A 20,256-nucleotide genomic window follows, 5' to 3' on the forward strand; every position below is an offset into this window, starting at 1 on the left:
CAATATAGCACACATGACTTTTACAACACGCAGCCAAGTTCCGCCACCATCCTAAGTTTACGAAATACATCACTATATTCTGCTCCATTATTCTGACCGGTAGTGCACAGTTTCAATCAAACAATATTTAGTAGATTATTCTGACTAGTAGAGCACAGCTTCAATTATACATAGTTTAGTAGAGTATTCCTATCCAAGAGGCTCAGATTTGCAATGTGCCTCACCCAAGCATTCATAGTGATCAATGTCAAGACCGAATGTACTCAACTTTGAAGACTTGCTTTTACTCTGGATACAATTCCTCTGGTTCAGCTACTCTGTCACTCCACTGTCAAGTACCTTACTCAAAAAATTTTCAAATCAATGAATTAGTTCACATCAGTGCATACAAGTTTAGAATTTCACCAGTGATGATAGGATGACATTTCCACTGTAACTTTATGTGGACAATCAATGAAGGGGAGCTCATTGACTTTGCTCAGTTTATCCTGATCTCTTATTTGTCTGGTCAATTTGATGTCAAACCGTAGTTTGCTAGATGGCACATTTTAATACAAACAAATCTATCCCATGCATGTGTTAATATATATTTCTGTTTTATTTTCTCTTAATCAAGTTGTACTAGGATTGAAGTACATTTCTAATCAATTCTGGTCATATATCCTTACAAAGCTACCTCAAATGGATGATGCTCAATTTATTTTAAAGTATTTTTGTAACTTAATACCTTCAGTTTCATCATTGAGTCTTGGCTCATTTTATCTCCTCTTGCATCCGGAACTTCATCCACCCCAATCAATTTGGCCTTGTATCTGATGCCATCGCCTTTGAATCGGGCAAGAAGAAACTCATCTGTTTTTTCCGGACCTTGAAATAAAAGAACATTAGAGTTGGTACAGAAATATCCATTCAAAAAATAGAAAGTCTTGTTTAGAGATAAACTGAACCAACAAAACGAGTCTGTAACTTCTTGCCAATGTAAAAACAAGTCATAATAGTACTGATGCATATGAGTATTTAATAAGAACCAGTGAATCTGCCATTTTGTGCCCACTAGAACTTAATCAGAAATGTGTTCACTCACTATAGACAATTACAGAATCCTTCACAGGTCCACACTATTGAATATTCTTTCGTCCATCTAAAGAGTTAGAGATATTTTAAAAAGTATATTATACATTAACGAGTAGTACATGTAGACACCTCGGTAAGTGAAAGAGCCTATAACATGTCACAAGATTCCATGCATCTTTGAGTTCAGGCATTTACACCGCAGACAGAACAATCCAAGAATACTGCACAGGGGGATAGTGATGAACCATGTTGTTCACTGAGATTTCATTTCAAACTCAAGGGCAAAACTAATTTCACTGAGTAAGGAACTGACTTTTCTTTCCCGTATGGTACTATTAAATGACCAACATCCTTAAAAGAAATCATAGACAAATACTCAACAAAAGACAGTAAAGTCAAAATAAAGGATTAGAGAATAAAAAAAGAATCAGAGAACAAAGACAAAGCTCTGTTTTACCTTTAACATTCACCTTAGTATTCTTTAAAGGCAGTAATATACAAATGGCAGCATAAATTATTAATGATGCACATTAATAAGACAATATCACAACCTCTCTGATTCCACTCCACTGTCTCACACTATAAGCCTGAATATCCTTCAAGGACCAATTCATCATTTATTGGCAATGGCCAGTATATCTTTTGCCTCGTCATGAGGTCCTAGGGATACCAATGTGGTAGCCTTGCACCCAGAATTACTGATAGTGCGGAGTATGGTCAATTTCTGGGTGCACGGTTACAGATGTCACTCTACAAGAGTTTGGCTGAAGGAAATGGAAGTAGGTTAAAAGCGGGCTCATTTCCCTGAAAATGTTAGTAGAATGGGCTGTGATAAAAACAGGTGCAATGAGGGGAGACCCAGTCTACGTAATGGGCTTGTGGGTATGCGGTATTTGGAAAAAACCTAACTCTGTGTCGGAGCATAATGTTGGCAATAATAGAGCTTACTAATGAAGATGGGAATACATAATTAATTAATGGAGCTGGATAAGGTGCTTTCTCCTGACATAACGTATTCTTTGGCCACAGCATTCTGCACAGCTATGCTTATGAGTCTCATGTAACCATATATAATCAAATGTGGAAAAGAGGAATCAAAACCACTCTTCCGACCATGGTGTATAAGATCCTGAATAGGGTAAGGCTATACAACACATATAAGACAATGCAAGTATTTTTCATTAATGTCTTGGTCACTTTGATAGCACGGTGTGTGTTGGGTTTGCAGTGCCACTCCCATCATGTGTGCCATTTTGTGCATGTTGTGTTGAGTCACTGCTATCAACGAGCAGAATGACTTACCTGAACTTTAACGATGTTGTTTTAAATCATAGGTGAAAATACATAGGAAGGTAGGACTTTCCTGCTCTGATTTTCAGTCTGTTTCCTTACAAATAATGTAGATTAGGAATCCCTGAAGAGCCCAGAAGAATGCCCAAGACCAGTTTATGGACAAAATAGGGCAGAAACGAGATGGCGAACTCTAAGGACGCTGTGGACATTGTACCCCAAAGCATCCATTGACCAATTATCATAGTATTTTTAATCATACCTAAGGTACCACCCAATAAAGGATACCCTTGTGGTATAACTCAAGGTATTTTTAGAACTGGATCATAGTACTAATATATCTTAAGAACTTTCTCAACAATTGTGAGGTTGAGTCTGCACTGGTAGGGCACCTCATCCAATATCTTTTTATTGGGTGATCACCTCGGACAAAAAGATTAAGGCTAGAGGATTAGAAACCCTCCTATAGTAATTCCTCACTGCACTCTTTGTGGTTATGAGTTGTAGAAGGCAGTACGGTGAGCAACACCTCCATTTCTCTCCTTGTGATAATAGCATCCAATTCAAGTCACTTTGTCTTGAAAAGTGGGCCTTAGCCAGCAAACTCTTTGTCTCTGTATTTGCCGCTCCATCTGTAGTCAGTCTAGAACCTCACACCTCCTCAGCCTCGTATTACTGAAGTAGATTGCCGCCGCTCATTGACAGAGGTAGCACCGTAATCTGTGGTCTCTACCCAACTAGCAGCATCCAATGTTATCAGTCTTGAGCACCTGCATTTAATCGAAGTAGAAGATATTTTGCATTTTGATGCCTATACAGACTTCCTATGTACTCCTGTTTAATTTACTGTGGATCCTACGAAAAGAATGCTACCACTTCTGTCCTGCTGACTGTCTGTACAAGTAAGCTTAGACTTCATGTACCACTGTCCCCCGAAACTGCATACTGAGGCAACTGTCAACTATAGCCTTCTTAGTTCCCTCATATGCATTATAAATTCCCAGTGAGTCATGCAGTATCAGCTCTATGTGTAGTATCCAAGTTTGGTTCACTCTACTGATAAGCCCAAAATAAAAAATAAAAATACTAGAGTAATTATAAATAATAGAAATGATTCATGAAATATCCCTAGACTTACTTATTTTCATAAATAGAGACACCTCTAAAGTCGAATATGGATTATGTCTTGTACTGAATGGCGTCCGGTGATCTATAGTGCACAGACAGTATGTTTACCTTACAATTTCACCATACTACCAGCAAAAATAAACCCTGAAACATTCCAGTTATACCCTAATCAATGAAAAATACTAAACAGCATTTGCTATGTGTATTAGTAAATGTATTGCAGTGAAATGCAGATGCATCCTATCATGCATTCCCCCTTCATTTCTTTGTGAAGTTCCTGCCCTTTGAGTAGTACTTCTATTATTTACAATATCTGACTATATTTGCTGAGTAACAAAGTATAAATGTCTTGTATTTATCCAGAAATAATAATCTTTATTAACTGCATACTATATTGAAAACACTTATATGGAACCATTATGAAGAAAATTCTGTAACAGTGCCTTAATCCCTGTTAGTGTAAAAAGAAAGAGACATATATCTAAAAGCCACCAACCACAGAACCAATGCTAACTTTCAGCCATATATATATATATATATATATATATATATATATATATATATATATATATAACATTGCCCATGTGTCACAAAAACGAGCTCACCAATGCCTTTAAAACTAAATCTGTAGGCTTCGATGAACGAAAAGGTTTCATAAAGTGCAGGGATGCTACAAGAAGTGTCCCGGCCCTAGTCAACTACAAAACGTGTCCACTCAATCTTTCCCTACTAAAAGTCTTTGTGGCCATCCTTGAAGCACGATTCACATCACTGTGATGCACGTACTAATAAGCTTATGTCTGGACTATGAGAACGTAATTTTGGGTACCTATCTAGGCGCTAATCAAATTCCGTCTTGTTAGATTTTCTGCAAAATAACTTGCTCAGCTCAATTGCCTTCAAGTGAAGAAGATGCCCCCTGAGCAAACCAATCAAATACTGTGAGCTTGCCCTAGCAGGTTTACCCTATCATGTAGATATACTTCAAAACCACAGATCCTGAAAATCCACTCACTCTAGCATTCCCATATGTTAGCGTTTCCATTTCATATCGATCCCACAGACGTCTGTCCCATACTGATTTGGTTGAACATTCTGCTCTTTTCCATCTGCAGTCCTAAGAAAGTGCTTTGGGCATTTTCTGTGTTGTACCATCAGTCGTCTATCATAGACTAGTAATCAAACCATTATGAAGAAACTTACGTGAACTTTCCCTTTAAATGAGGCCTCTCTGCTTTTGATCAAAATGAGGGGGGTAATATGGCAACATCAGGACCTGCCAACGGCTTCATTTTCAGGCTTTCTTACAAGCGGCTTCTTACCCAATTTCATATTGCAACCTTTACCACAAGCTGAAATATTCAGAAAAGGAGGACATACAGGCTATGGGAAGGGCACAGGTTGGGATAAACAGACATCCTTCTCCCATCCCTTTAAGCTAAACTAACAGGGACTTCTTCAAAGAAAGCTAGTTTTACATCTTCAACAAAGAATGTCTGGCTCCCAAATACGCTATTCCATGTACCTGATAGCGTCTCTACAGGATCATTTTATCCAGTGAAGCCTGGGAGCCATTTTTTGATGTTTAAATGATGTGTTGTAGAGTGTGCTGGAAAAAAGTAAACTTAGCAGACAAAATAATAGCATCAAACATGACTAAAAAGAGTTTAAACTAAATATACTCTGTTTCTAGAGATTCACTATTAGAAAAGATGCGTATAGACCAGTTTTAATTCCATTGTTTTTAGGAAAAGATGTGCAAGACTTTGCAGCATACAAACAGATGGTGGCTGGACATCCTTGTAGTGACGGTCTAGTCTTTTACAGACCGGAACAGGATGCGCGCCAGCGGAAGCGGAAAGGCAGCCATGTTATTAGGCGCCGACCGCAGTTGAGCTCAGCGGTGTTTCCCGGCGCTCCGGGCAAATAAAGAAGTAAACCTACATAAAGTGTTGTTGATTCATTATAACGCTGAATCCTACAATGGCGACGAGGAGTGGCGCTCAATAGCGGCGTCCCACGCACCAAGCGGACGCACTGAGCAACGCGATACGGCGGTTCCCGCCCAGCAGGGAGCCGAATACTGTCCTGGAGCGCGGCAGAGGAAAGCCTCAGGCAGCCCCAGAGCACGCATGTCTACCAGGGGTGCTCGCTCACTGCAGGGCCCACTGCAGCAAAGGAAAAAGGCTTTAGTACCAGCCATAGGGGGAGGTGGCAGCACACCAGTCTGCGAGGACACTCATTGTGGACAGAGACACATAGTTTCCTGAAATTACACGGGCCATCAAATTGAACTTCAATCCCCTCCAGAGGTACTCGACATCAGGAAAGGCGGAGTGGTGCAGCTCCTAGCAGGACCCCAAGAGGGGCACGCTATCACTTGGCACTGCAAGCCGTGCAAGCTGGCGGAGCACTTGGGCCAGGGAGGACGGCTGGAGGCAGAGAGTGGAGTTGGGCAACGTCCCCAGCGAGGTGAGACCGCAGCGTCAGGGAGCGCGATCTTCGGGGGAAGTGAGAGGGCGGACGCAGATACACGGCAAGCCCCGGGCAGCCCTCCCAACCGCGACGCCACAAACCCGACCAACCCCAACGTCGTCAGGAAAATGGCAGCGCAATCCACGTCGCTGACGCAGATGGTTCCGTTTCTTCCGTCTAGAGGTGAGCCCGCGATGCCCTGGGAAGACTGGAAAAGGTACTTCCAGAACTACTTGGAAGCGCTAGAGGAGGAAAGCGGCGCAGCTTTTTCAAGCAAGCGAAGGTTAAAAATCCTGTTACACAACTTGGGTCCAGAAGGCATTCAGGTGTTCGACACCATTGTGAAAGGACTACGAGATAACAACGATGATGACGTCTTCAGCCACGCTATTTCAGACTTGGATGCGCACTACAGACCCGTGGTGTGTGTGGCCATTGACAGACACAGTTTCTTCGACAGGAAGCAAGGAGGAGGTGAGACAGTGGATGAATATGTTGCGGCTCTTCAGAAACTGGCCCTCACATGCAAATTTGGTCCCCTCCATGACGAGCTAATTCGCGATCAAATCATCATGCACACGACGAGCACGCACGTCCAAGAACAATTGTGGGTGAACGGCGAGGCACCTTTGAAGGAGGTTTGGGCCATGGTAAAGAAAGCGGAGATGTCAAAGAGATGTGCGCAAGCAGCTAGAAAAGAAACTGGGAGCGCACAGACAGTCTGCAGAATCATGGCGAGCCACAGAGGAGAGAAGACCAAGCAGAAAGACACAACGAAGAGTCAGGAATATAAGAGAGGCCCACCATCGACTGGAGGAACAGCCCAGAAGACAGGCAGAGGTGGCAAGCCCAGTTGTTACCGGTGTGGAAGCATGACACATTTGGGAAATGACAAGGCATGCCCAGCCTTTAGGGCAAAATGTGCATACTGCAGCACGTTCGGTCACTACGAGAAGGTGTGCCGTCGCAAGCCAAAAGAGGCCACAGTGAGGCATGTGGACCAGGAGCAACAAGAAGATGAGGCGAGCAGATCGGATGACGAGGACCAGCAAGAGTTTCTATACATTGACGCCCAAATTTTGGATGTGGGAAGTACAGAGTCAGACAAACCTAGGTTGGAAATGCACATAGGAGGAGTGCCCATAGAAATGATAGCGGACAGTGGAGCACCCATCACTATAATACAAAGACACGTGTGGGACAAGGAATTCGCTACGAAAATACAAGAAGAACTACGCCCTATGGATCTACGACCGGTCACGTACACGGGGCAGAGGATACCCATGTTAGGATACTGTCCTTTGCTCTTTGAGTTCAGGGGTCGACAAGCAACGTGCAAGCTGTATGTCGCTGAGAAAGGACCGTCTGTGATCAGTTGGAAGGACCAGGGAGCGTTAGGAATACAACTCAACCCAGGTGGAGTAGAGAAGATTTTGCTGATGGACATGGAACAAAACGGCGACAATGAAGCATGGCGAAGGGAATACCCCACAGTTTTCGGGGGACAAATAGGAGAACTGGTTAAATACCAACACCTCATCAAGTTGAAGGAGGGAGCGAAACCGGTGGTGCACAAAGTGAGAAACATCCCACTCAGGAGCAGAGAAGCAGTCCAAGCGGAACTGGACAGACTGGAGAAAGGCGGGATAATACAAGCCATATAAAGTTCTGAGTGGCTTTCTCCCTTGGTGGTGGCCCAGAAGCCCAGCGGGAAAGTGAGACTATGCATTGACCTCAGGGAATTGAACAAAAACATCTTAGTGGACAAATTCCCTCTTCCCCGCATCAACGAGATGTTAGCGAAAACAAAGGGCATCAAGTGGTTTTCCACCTTGGATTTATCTTCGGCCTACCACCAGGTAAAACTACATCCCTCGTGCAGTCACCTCACTTCCTTTATCACTCCTTTCGGCTGTTACAAGTTTGTGAGAATGCCCTTCGGGTTGGCATCCGCAGCTGCCGTCTTCCAAAATCTCATGCACAGACTGTTCAGGAAAATGAGTGGTGTTCAGTTCTTCCAGGATGACATCCTCATCATGGGTGCATCCAGACAGGAACATAATGAGAAGCTGCATCAAGTACTACGCACGCTGCAGGCGAATGGATTGACGGCGGAGTGGTCGAAATGCAAACTGGGCGTGCCATCGGTAACGTACCTTGGACATGAAGTGAGTGAGAGAGGAATAGAGCCAAAGAGGGCCAACATGCAAGCTATCGTGGATGCGCCAACCCCAGAGAAAAAGGAGGATGTCCGATCGTTCCTGGGGATGGCAGAATATTATAGCAAGTTCATTGCCAACTTTGCCACGAAAACCCACTGCATGCGCCAACTTCTTAAGGAGAGAAATGGATGCCAATGGAGGGAGGAAGAACAGGAAGAATTTGTCAAGCTAAAGCAGGAACTCAGCACGACGATACCGCTTACGGGGTTTGATCCTGAAGCGGTCTCAGTCCTCCTCACAGACGCAAGTGACAAAGGCCTGGGAGCGGTACTCATGCAGAGATCGGAGAAAGGTGAGATGTCCACCATCAGCTTTGCCTCGAGGTCCTTGGCGTCGAACGAAGAAAAGTTCAGCGTCATTGAAAAAGAGATGCTAGCAGTAGTGTGGGGAATGGAGAGATTCAGACAGTATCTGTGGGGAGCAAAGTTCCTAGTAAGAACAGATCACAAGCCACAATAAAAGTATTGACATCTTGTGGACATGCCCACGCCACTCCCCGAATAGCCAAAATGACACTGAGACTCCTAGATTTCGTGTATGATGTGGAGCACATACGAGGGCCACAAAACAAAGTGCAGACTTTCTCAGTCGGGCAGCAGCAAAGGAAGGGGCTGACGCACAAGGGACTCTGAATTGGGATGGTTATGTGGTAGCCACCATCCAGGACATGGAAGGAGTAATAAGTGCCCAAGAGTGGGAGGAGGCATACAAATCGGACGAAGACATGGAAGCAATCAAGGGGTACGTCGTCCATGGATGGCCTGAGAAGAGGCATCTCAAAGAACCGTTGAGAAGGTATTGGGAAGTGCGGGACGAGATGTCACTGGGAGATAATCCCATGTTCCTGTTGAGAGGAGACAAAGTTGTGCCCCCCCAAGGAGTGATATCACATCTAATGACATTACTGCATGAAGGACATCAAGGCATCACAAAAACGAAGGCCTTGGCTAGGCAAATGTACTGGTGGCCTGCCATCGACGCCCAGGTGGAGAGGCATGTAAGACAATGTGAGTCATGCTCCAAGGCGGACAAATCTCAGAGTGTGATGCGACCTCAATTGGGACGATTCCCCATACCAGAAGGACCGTGGGAGATGGTGTCCGTTGACATCATGGGACCCATTCTAAACACTGAAGGACTACAAAAATACGTGGTAGTGTTGATCGACAAGTACTCCAAATGGCCAGAGATTGAGGTGAAGGAAACTATGGACACGGAAGATGTATTAACTTTTTTGAGAAATGCGTTTATCAAGGAAGGAATTCCAAAAGTGATAATATGTGACAATGGACCACAGTTCACGTCGGCAAAGTGGGGAGCATTTATGACAAGAAATGGCATAGAGGTCAAACACACGCCCATATACCATCCATCAGGAAATGGACAAGTTGAACGTTTTAACAGGGTGATTATGGGCACCATTCAGGCGGCCATAAGCGATGGTTTAGATTGGGAGAAGGAGCTGCCAAAAATGATATGGGCATACCGGATCACGCCTGGAGGCACGGGGTACAGCCCGTTCAAAGTGTTAAGAGGAAGAGAACCCTTCACAAAGGACAATGCGGTGTGGAGGAAGATGGTGGTACAGAGCAAATGGTCTCCAGCGGTGGTCAAACGGAACCTGGAAACAGCGCAGGAAACATACACCGAACATTTCAACAAAGGACACAGAGTCCAGGAGGTGACTTTAGATAAACGCGATTGGGTGAGAGTAAGGGTAGCAACGCTCAAAAGAAAGGGGGAAAGCAAGTTCACCCCTCCGCTTCAAGTCATAGAACCATACCCCAGATCGGCACTGCTTAGTGATGGAAAAGTGTGGTCGCAGGACAGGATGGCGAAATGTAGTAAGATCTTGAACTGGGGAACAGATGGAGACGAGAGAACGGAGGATGTGGAACGTTTGAGGAAGGACGTGAAGGACAAACGTGTGAGCAAGTAGAAGAAGGCATGCAGCAAGTGGAAATTGGAGCGGCAAGTGAACACGAGGAGGTCAGAGGACCTAAGGAAGAGAAAGGTGAAGATGGAGGAGATAAAGGTACGGGAGATATCAGTATGAAAGCGAAGATGTTGGGAAAGTCGTTAGAAGGTCAAGGCAGAGCACAAGGAGAAAGAGTGAAGAATACGAGAGCTGGAAGAAGGGTGAAGATGCCTGAGAAGTTCAAGGACTTTGTGATGGACTAACAGCAAGGTTTAATGGTTAAGTGTAAATGCATTAAAGGAGGGAGATATGTAGTGACGGTCTAGTCTTTTACAGACTGGAACAGGATGCGCGCCAGCGGAAGCGGAAGCGGAAAGGCAGCCATGTTATTAGGCGCTGACCGCAGTTGAGCTCAGCGGTGTTTCCCGGCGCTCCGGGCAAATAAAGAAGTAAACCTACATAAAGTGTTGTTGATTCATTATAACGCTGAATCCTACAATCCTTGCCGCACAGGATGATATTGCAGAAGGTATTAAAGAAATGTTCTGTGTGGATATTATAGCATTGGACTGACATGCCTTGACAGCAGGTTAGAGTGGGAGTGATATATTCACACATAAGAGCTACGAAATAATAACTCTGCATCTATGATTAAAAATTCCGTGTCCATCCATCATCTAGCAGTTTACTAAGAAGACAACTTTGTAAACCCCTGTCGAGGCCACTGGATCTGAGGAAGAGGAGAGAGGTTTCAGCAATCCAATTAGACTCCAGAAATAGATCTAAGTGCTCTTGAAGAATGAGGGAACTGGCATCAGCCTGAGCTTGATGGCGCAGAGCAGGTGCGCGGCGTAAAAATCACCCCTTGGTGTATGCATCTGTGGGCCGCTCTGCAGGAGCATGCCAGCCATTTGCATAATTTGCATAATCATTTTACCTCAATGCAGGTTTCACAGTCCCACTGAGGCTTCCCTGCACCTGCCGAAGGAGGAAATGTTGGTGCATGAGAATAGGAAGTCACAAATGAGCAAAATAAACATGTAATGTTTGAAGGAACCTGTGTTATCCTACAGTGTTCATCAGCGTCAGGGCAGAGATTACACGCACACACACACACACACACAGCAACTTTTTATGTGTGTGCTATTTTTCACACTACAGCCATAGGCAGGATCGTTATACAGATCTGTAGTGATGTGTGGTTAGTTACATTTCTTGCTGTAGGGATCCAGGCCCGGTTCTAGCAGGGGGGCCGGGTGGGCCGGGCCCACCCAAGCATGAGCCTGGCCCACCCAAAGATATGGCTTGGCCCTTGCAATGAGGGCGTAAAGGCAGGCGCCATGTGGAGATAAAGGGGTGAAAAAATAAACAAAGCCTTCTTAACATGTAAATGGTCTTCTAAAGACCTGTGAAGTACTCGGGTGCGGCTGCGATAATCTCAACGGCTGTCTGTGTGTATGTGACCCCGGGCTGAGACAGCTTCCTGGGCGCACACACAGACAGTTTTTGAGATTATCGCAGCCGCACCCGAGTACTTCACAGGTCTTTAGAAGACCATTTACATGTTAACGAGGCTTTGTTTATTTTTTCGCCCCTTCATCTCCACATGGCAAAGGGACAAATCCTTTCTTTGACAAGGGTAACCTTTGCCTACTGTCCTGCTGCGTTGACATTTCTTTTTCTATGCAGCTCAGGAAAAAAAAAAGTTTATTTATTCCTATTCACCTTTCCTGACCCCTGCAGTTGCTTATCCCACAAGGCTGTAAGACAAAGTTAGACTAAAGGAGTAGTAGGTAAGAGAATGTGTTACTATTTTTTTTTTTATCTGCACAGGCCCAGCAGGACACATACTTTGTGTGCGCTTCATTTAAACAGTTTTTATCATTATCATGGCTGGTGCAGGACAACAATAAGACAATACAAAATGCTCAGATAATGCTGCTGATTAATAATCCTGCTGGAGAGCAATCATTGGTATGTTAGTAGTTTTTAAATGCAGATGAACTGTATTTTATGTGGAAGCTCAGTGGGTTACTGCCTTTGTCACAAGAGATCCTTGTGTCACTTGCAGTTCAGAAGGTACAATCCTAACACAGGACAGTGACCAATGAAGTGTCACCAAAGAGCTGCATACAAACATGAATGGTATATTTAGAGCTTTGCTTTATTTGTGTTTTGTGATACAGTTAGAATTTCCTCAGCCTTTGATTATTCTAATGTTGCTAACATGAGTATGTTTGGGCAGATATACAGTTTTATCAGTAAAGCTGACCCCCATGGAATTCTCTTTAAATCCTAAGGTTGTGTTTCCCAGACCAAGCCCTCTTAAAATACACTGCTCACCAGTATGGATGACATGTGATTCATACACCTAGTAATCCTCATTGGTTTATGTGACATTCCCTGTAGACTGATTTACATACTTGTATGATTCATTGCCTCTGTATAATGTGTGCGTGATGTAAAGTACTGTGACACCCTACACTGATATGAGTAGCGCTGTACAGCAAATGAAATGCATGAGAGAGGGGATATGTAAAGATGAGGGGCACTGTTGGAGGGTGGCAGTGAGGGAATCCAGAGAGGAGGTCATAGGGGGAGGGGCTATGGAGCGATGAGGTGCACTATTGGAGGGTGACAGTGAGAGAATCCGAGGGAGAGGTCATGGGGTGGAGGAGGAGCTAGGGAGAGATGAGGGGCACTGGTGGAGGGTGGTAGTGAGGGAGTCTGAGGAGAAGGGCAAAGGGTGGGGGCTACGGAGAGATGAGGGGCGCTGTGGAGGGTGGCAGTGAGGGATTCTGAGGAGGTGGTCACGGGTGGGGGTGGAGCTACGGAGAGATGAGGGACACTGGTGGAGGGTGGTAGGGAGGGAATCCGAGGAGGTGGACAATGGGGGGTTACAGGGAGATGAGGGGCACTGGTGGAGGGTGGCAGTGAGGGAGTCTGAGGAAGAGGTCATAGGGTGGAGGGGGAGCTAGGGAGAGATGAGGGGCACTGGTGGAGGGTGGTAGGGAGGGAATCCGAGGAGGAGGACAATGGGGGGTTACAGGGAGATGAGGGGCACTGGTGGAGGGTGGCAGTGAGGGAGTCTGAGGGGGAGGTCACGGGGTGGGGGGGAACTACGGAGAGATGAGGGGTGCTGGGGGAGGGTGGCAGTGAGGGAATCTGAGGAAGAGGTCATGGGGTGGAGGGGGGAAAATAAATACATGTAAAAACTACAGAGAGATGAGGGACACTAGTGGAGGGTGGCAGTGAGTGAGTCCGAGAAGGAGGTCAAGGGGTGGGGGGGTGCTATGGAGAGATGAGGAGCACTGGTGGAGGGTAGCAGTGAGGGAATCCGAGAAGGAGGTCATTGGGGGAGGGACTGGAGAGAGGTGAGGGGCACTGGTGGAGGGTGGTAGTGAGGGAATCCGAGGAGGCGGTCATAAGGGGGAGGGGCTATGGGGAGATGAGGGGCACTTGTGGCGTGTAGCGTGTGGCAGTGAGGGAATCCGAGGAGGTCAATAAGGGGGGCCATGGAGGGATGAGGGGCACTGTTGGAAGGTGGTAGTAAAGGTATTTACGGAGAAAGAGGTTATTTGTGTGGCGCCAAAAAGACTTTTGCATCAGCGCTAAAGCCGGTCCTGTCATGGCCTTCCTGGTTTTGTTTATTTAATTAGCAGTCGGGTCATTAGGGCTACTGTGGACATACTTTAAAGTGTGTGCTAATTATATTTACTGCTATATTCAATGTTTTAAGTTTAAAGGTGATTTTATTAATGTTTTTACTGGGAAAAATGAAAGTGGAGCCCGATGGTGCCTGATATGGGTCTGGGGCCCAAGGTCAGCTGTGAGATAAGGTGCACTGGAGAGGAGTAGTGGATAATTAAGTCTGTGAGTGCGCTGCAGAGTCCGGGGTCAGGTGGAGGTAGTAATGAAGAGGGATTCTCACTGAAGGCTCGCACAGAGGGAGCCCGAGATGTGTCACTTGTCTGATACTCCCACCTCAGAAACCTCCTCTTCCCATCAAAGGAACTTTACATGGAAAAAACACTTTTTGAGAGTGATAATATGTAGAAAGAGATTTGGAAAAGAGTGCGTTTTACTGGGCCGTGTAAGACTAAGAAGAGATAAAGGAGGGCCCTGAAGCAGGCCTGCCCAGACATATATGTGACAAATCGAGCCCGCAGTGGCCCACCCAAATGCCCCCTTGGCCCACCCAAATAAAAATTCCTGGAGCCGGGCCTGTAGGGATCCCAGATGTTTTGTCACAACAAAAAGTTAATGTTCGTATTTGTCTGTATTAGCGTAATACGAAAATTGATTTTTGCCACAACAAGTAAGTGTGCTCAATTTTGATCACAGGCCAGCGCCAAGACGCCTCAGGGCATAAGAGTGCTCTATAAAACCCCAAATCAAAAGCAAAATAAAACAGCTCAGTCTGCGGCAAAAGAAAAGCGCAAAATAGCACACTTTTACAAACACACAGTATGGTGCTAAAAATCATCTCTCTCCTGGTGCGCAGGAACCAAAGAGGATTGCACCACCCAGGTCGTCCAGGTAACCCGACCCCTGCTTTATAAACAAACTTCTCTCCGACTGAAACTGTGATGGTACATCCCACAGTCAGTGGGAGGCCGGCCAGCCACAGGAGGCGAGCACAATCAATAGTTCTGGCAGGTTTTTCAGCGAAATAAACACAATTGTCTTAAAACTGCTTCTAAGGGCAATTTACTTGAAAAGTCTTCTGGGACGGAAGCATATGGGGAAAAAGTCATAAGCCTGTTTTAAGTTAATGACTGTTTTTGTTGTCACTCTGGCATTTTACTGAAGCGCGCCTGTCATCGCTCATCAATCTCTCACTAATTTGCAGTCATGCGGGTCCCTGGATCTCGCACATGAAGTCTGGTTATGTTTTGGTAAAGAAAGACTTCTTTATTCCTTAGTTCACTAACGCGGAGCAGCAACTTGCACACACTGTAAATTATGCCTCAGTTACAAGGCTGAAACAAATGACTGACAGATAAGGCTTTTTATGGCAACTTATTCTATTAAAAAGCACTTGTTTCCTCTTTTCCCGCCCTTGTTTCTGTTTTTCTTCCTGGTTTCTCCTTCTTATCCGAGTTTCCTCTTTTTATATATATTTTTTCCTAATTATACTTTAAAAAGTTTTCATTTATTTAGATTGTTTGTTTTCCAGATCATAACTATTTCCTACACTGTATGTTATTATAGATTTCATAACTTACACTTTTTGTATACATTTTTATTACAATTTAGACTGCATTTGGGCAAGCTTTTGTTAATAGTCTCTGTCTCAAGAATTTTTTATGTGGCATAAATACCAGTACCATAAAAGATCACAAAATATATCACAATAAATATACAATTCAAAAGCAATTAAAACAGTCAAATTAGTTCTGAAAATGTGTTACAATAAAATACTTTTCCTAACAGGTCTAGCGCCCCAAATATAGTGCCAATAGTCTAATAAAAACTGAAAAAAGGCACATGTAAAGCACAAGAGAATATGGGAGATGCTATGAATTAGGTGACAGATGCCTGTTGAACAGCAATTCTACTCCATGCTGAATTTGACTGCTTAACATTCTTAGGTCCAGATTTACCGTCCTTAGCGCAACAGTGCTGCGTGAAAAACTGCTGTTGTGGGTCGCCTGATGTGTGCAAAACCGAGCAGCACCAGATTTATTAAGAGTCGCCTGCCGATGACATCATTAGTGGTGCTCGAGTTAAATCTGACCGTTCTGCGTGACTCTCATCCGCAAAGAGAAGAAAGAACAGGGTAGAAGCTGAGATAGAAGCCAGGGAAGAGGATTAGCAACATTCTAGTTCAGACAAGGTCACCTTTCCCCATTGTCCTGTTTCAGTGTTCATTTATCTCCTACCTAAAACATTTTTTTATTTCACCCCCTCCTTCTAGGCTGCAGGGGCCACACCTCCTCCAGCGGCCAGTGGTCAGGTGCAGCACCACGGCCTCAGGGAGCCTTGCCCAATCTCTAGATAATGCTGGAGGTTTAGGGGGAGGAAGGTTGCAACACATACTGTGACCTGGACCCCTGGGCTGTGTGTGCACTCCTTCAAATCTATTAGTACAACATCCTATCCCACTGCACCCTCAGTGCCAGGGGTAGTAAGGTTGCTTGAAATCTCATCTTTCCACTTTGAATCATGAAGGCCTTCCTTTAGCTGGAGGGGAGAAACAAGACATAGCCGCAGGCCAGTGTCTCCTTCAGATCTATCCATTATTAAGACATTTCTACTACTCTTTCCTCCTGTAAGGCTATGAGGTGAGCGGCAGAGGTGGTTGGGATCACATCGCTGTTGTGGGTGATAGGCAGGATTCTTCCACCCCTGGTGGTGAGGCTGTCTATTGGTTCTGACCTGTAGAACCAATAGACAGCCAGTCCCACGATGCTCGTTTCTGGTCCAGGGAAGTCATGGCTTGGTAGTTCGGGCTGGACTGTTCCCATGAGGCACAGAGTCAGACTGATTTGCCTATGGCCATGTCTGAACTAGGGTGGTGGAGTGAGCTAAAGTATGATGATGGATTAAACCCAGATCAGGTGACTGGGAGGGAGTGTTTGATTTGCTCAAACGCTCTGTCCATCATCCCCTTTGGTATTGAATAGCAAAAGATGCAGCACCTGTGGTCTTTTTCTTGTATGATGGGGTTTTGAGGCCAGGTGCAAATCTTGATTGGAGGTTCCTTTGTTGAATGTATTCTGTGATTTTATTCCTGATGAAATGTGGTCCTGTTCCATGTATTGCTTTGTGTGACATACAAAGCAGCTTGAAGGTGGATCTTCTGGCAACCTGTAACTAATGTGGGGTCCTCAAAGAAGGAGAGATGTGGGTGTAGTCTGGTAGCAGAGTTCTAAATCAGTTGTAGTCTTTTCATAGTTGATAAAGATGATCCGTGGGAGAAGCCATTGGGGTAACCAAATTTAGACAGTACAAGAGAGATAGTAGCCTAGACCTTGTGTGGATAACCCAGTGGGGGAAGATGTGTTGCAGAGTTTTATAGTAATAAAGCTTGATCTTGCTAATTTGTCTACTTGGGCATTCATTGATCCCTTGGAGTCCATGGTAATACTAAGGTTTCTTATTTCCCAAGATACTTTCGGAGGTGATCCCAGATCGTCAGGCAAGGATAAGAGCTGGTCATAATTTTTCCGACCGCCACATGTGAACATTTCAGTTTTGGAAGCATTACGCTTCAACGGCTCTGAGGAAACTGAAGATTTTTGAGTTTCCAATGTTATTGGGGCTTTCCAGTTTAAGGAGTATTTGCATGTCATCTGCATAATGTGTGAGCTAAGATTCATTGATCAGTGATGATAATTACTTTATATAGATATTGAAAAGCATGGATGAGATGATAGAGCCTTGAGGGACCCCGGATTTTGTGAAGTATGGTTTGCATGAAAAAGGAGGAGTATGGATGACATTTGTTCTGTTTTGAAGGTAGGATGTGATCCAGTCAAGAGTAGTCTCTTGTATGCCGGCTTCGTAAAGTCTTTGTATTAGGGTGTAATGGTCAACTGTGTCGAAGGCAGCTGAGAGGTCCAAGAGAAGTAGTGCAGCAACACTGTTCCGGTCTACTGTGTTTTTAAGGTCATACCGGATGGTGATGAGTGCAGATTCTGTGCCTCTTCCTGGGTGGAATCTAGTTTGGTAGTCTGAAAGTGGTTTACGGTCAGAAGGTATCCCTCATACTCTATTTTTGACTGGCATAATCTGGATCACCATTTACAATGTAGCTCCCAAGCAACACTTAATAATAGGGATTAGCTTAATACAAGAAATTCCATGTAGTGTAATCAAACGGTATTACCTAAAAAGTGTGTGAGATTACACAGAAATATGCGAGAAGAGTAATTCTGCATTTAGTACCATTTTCTTATCGCAAAAATGCCCCCTCCCTTCCAAAATGGACGTGAGGATGCATTTTGCAGCACAAGCAGCCCTTCATGCTCACTAAATGTGAACTTGATGTCAGATGTTTTTCCTATTTGCTCCCGGCCTCTAGTGCTTGTCTGTTAGCACAGAATGCACCCTTGTGTCGAAAATGGACACTAGGATGTATTTTGCCCTAGGAAAACAGTGCTAAATGCAACAGAACACAAACAGCAGGGCACACAGCCCCTTGTGCTTGCTTAATGCACTCTTGCTGTAGGATTGTTTCCTCAAACTATTCTTAATTGCGCGAGCTGGCATTATGGTGCTTTTATCGGTAATTCTGCTTCAAAGAGTAATACGAAATTACTGAAATCACTGATTATTCCAGCGTAATTAACATTTCTCCCAGGCCTACTTTATAATCCATCATTTATGAAAACCCATTGGATGGATACTATAACTGCAGTTTTATGTAGAAGGATAGAGTATTCCACAATATATCATGAAGCAGTACTCTTGAAAATTAGAAAACTGGTCAAAAACACGGGTTTCACCCACACAAGTTAGCCTGCTAGTAGTGTGTGCATGTTCACCAGACCTTTGATGCACGCTAGTGAAAGCGGCATTATGAAAAACTACTAATAGAAAATACAAATGCAAAAAAATTAGACTTACTAAAATTCCTCAACAATTATATTAGCACATTGTTATAATCAGCAGGTTGCAAACACAACATAGATTTCTTTTAGCCTGAGCTGGTATGACACTTTACTCTTGGCAGTCAGTAGTAATCATTTTCGAATCTTGTAACCAGGGCCGGACTGAGAACCAAAACCAGCCCTGGCAAAGTGCTCGGCCGGCCCCCTGGGGGTGCGACCAAGCTCTTTGCCGGGGCCGGTTGTCGACCGTTTTTGTTACAGGGCCGTTTTTGCAGCATAGCTGCAAAATCGGCCCTGTAACAAAAACGGCCCCCAGGGCCCAAAACCGGCCCCCACCCTTGCGGGGGATTGCCCGGTGCCCGCAACGGCCAGTCCGGGCCTGCTTGTAACAATATAAGTTCACAATGCTGTCAACTCAGATTCGGATCGGTGTCGCACCTGCATGGGCGAGGTATGATAAATCTTGACAGTTCATTCTCCTCAGCAACAAAGTCCAAGATTGACACCAGAAGCAAGGCGTGGCCCAAAAGCAGTGACAAGCTCGTTCTACTCATGTTTTCAGCAAAGTACACTCAATATATACCAGCACCCTAAATCTGGCATTATATCAGCACCAGCACATATTTCTCTTGCTGAAAGTTCCTAATGATATCGTTTGTACCGTCCACAACATTCGCAGACTTTGACCTTGGGCCTTTTACCGTACTAACCACTGTGATGGCCTAAAAAAGATGCAATTTCGCTTCATTTTTATCCCAAGGTTCCTGTGCACCATATCCTGCCTATGAATTTACAGTGTCACATTACAAGTACCAATACAGGTGATTCATGGTAAGCTTCCACAATTGTGTAGGACTCTCTAGCCACTGCAATAAGACCCTAACGCGAACACATGGCTGGAAAAGGCGCAAGCAAAATTCAACTGAGTTGGCACACTGGTTCTGGAAGGAAACACCTCTCCGTGTCCTCGCCTCCACCTGTTCCCAGATCCTTCAGCAGGAAATACATCCTAAGAAATGGTTTCTGCTTTGGAAAGTGATTTCTTCTAATGCTCAGAATCAGCTTGGCGATAAACAGCTGAGCAGCAGCGGAACGCGGGAGACAGTAAGCAATGTCTCCCAGCTCGAATACTTTATATATTTATTTGTTTTTTATTTATTCGGACGCTTAAATAAGACAAAGCGAGACAATATAAACGAGAAAGTAAAAATTAGTGAAAAAATAACCGAAAAAACAAATAAAGAAAAACACACGAATTAAAAAAAGAGGGTTAGTGATACAAGAGCATAAGAAAGTAAAATCAATAACTGTTGTCATATCTTCATCTCAGCAATTCACAGATGTTGCCTGGTTCTTGGAGTGACATGTTGCATGCTGATTAACAGAGCGGACTTAAATTAAGTTTAGAACCAACAGGAAATATGTATGCGGGCGGCAGCCAACACACTGGTCTCAAGTAGAGGAAGCTTCATATGCTTAAACACAGAGAGCATTTCAATAATTGCAGAAAATCAGACAATGTGGTGAATGTCCTTGGATTACTCCCTTAAAATGTTCTTCCAATAGGAAAAGTTTGATCCCCCTTAATGAA

At 44.5% G+C, this 20,256-nt stretch overlaps 1 protein-coding gene across 5 annotated transcripts in view; it reads right to left on the reverse strand.

Annotated features, from left to right (window-relative positions):
• DAB2 (DAB adaptor protein 2) overlaps positions 1 to 20,256 on the reverse strand; it is a 313,212-nt gene that overhangs the window by 131,089 nt on the left and 161,867 nt on the right. For all 5 annotated transcript variants that reach the window (XM_078674996.1, XM_078674994.1, XM_078674993.1 and 2 more), the window contains exon 3: positions 728 to 867. In XM_078674996.1, the coding sequence (XP_078531122.1) occupies positions 728 to 867 (140 nt within the window). The remainder of the gene's footprint in view (positions 1 to 727; positions 868 to 20,256) is intronic.

The sequence above is a fragment of the Lissotriton helveticus genome, chromosome 2_1 (assembly GCF_964261635.1).
Source record: "Lissotriton helveticus chromosome 2_1, aLisHel1.1, whole genome shotgun sequence".
Lineage (NCBI taxonomy): Eukaryota > Metazoa > Chordata > Amphibia > Caudata > Salamandridae > Lissotriton > Lissotriton helveticus.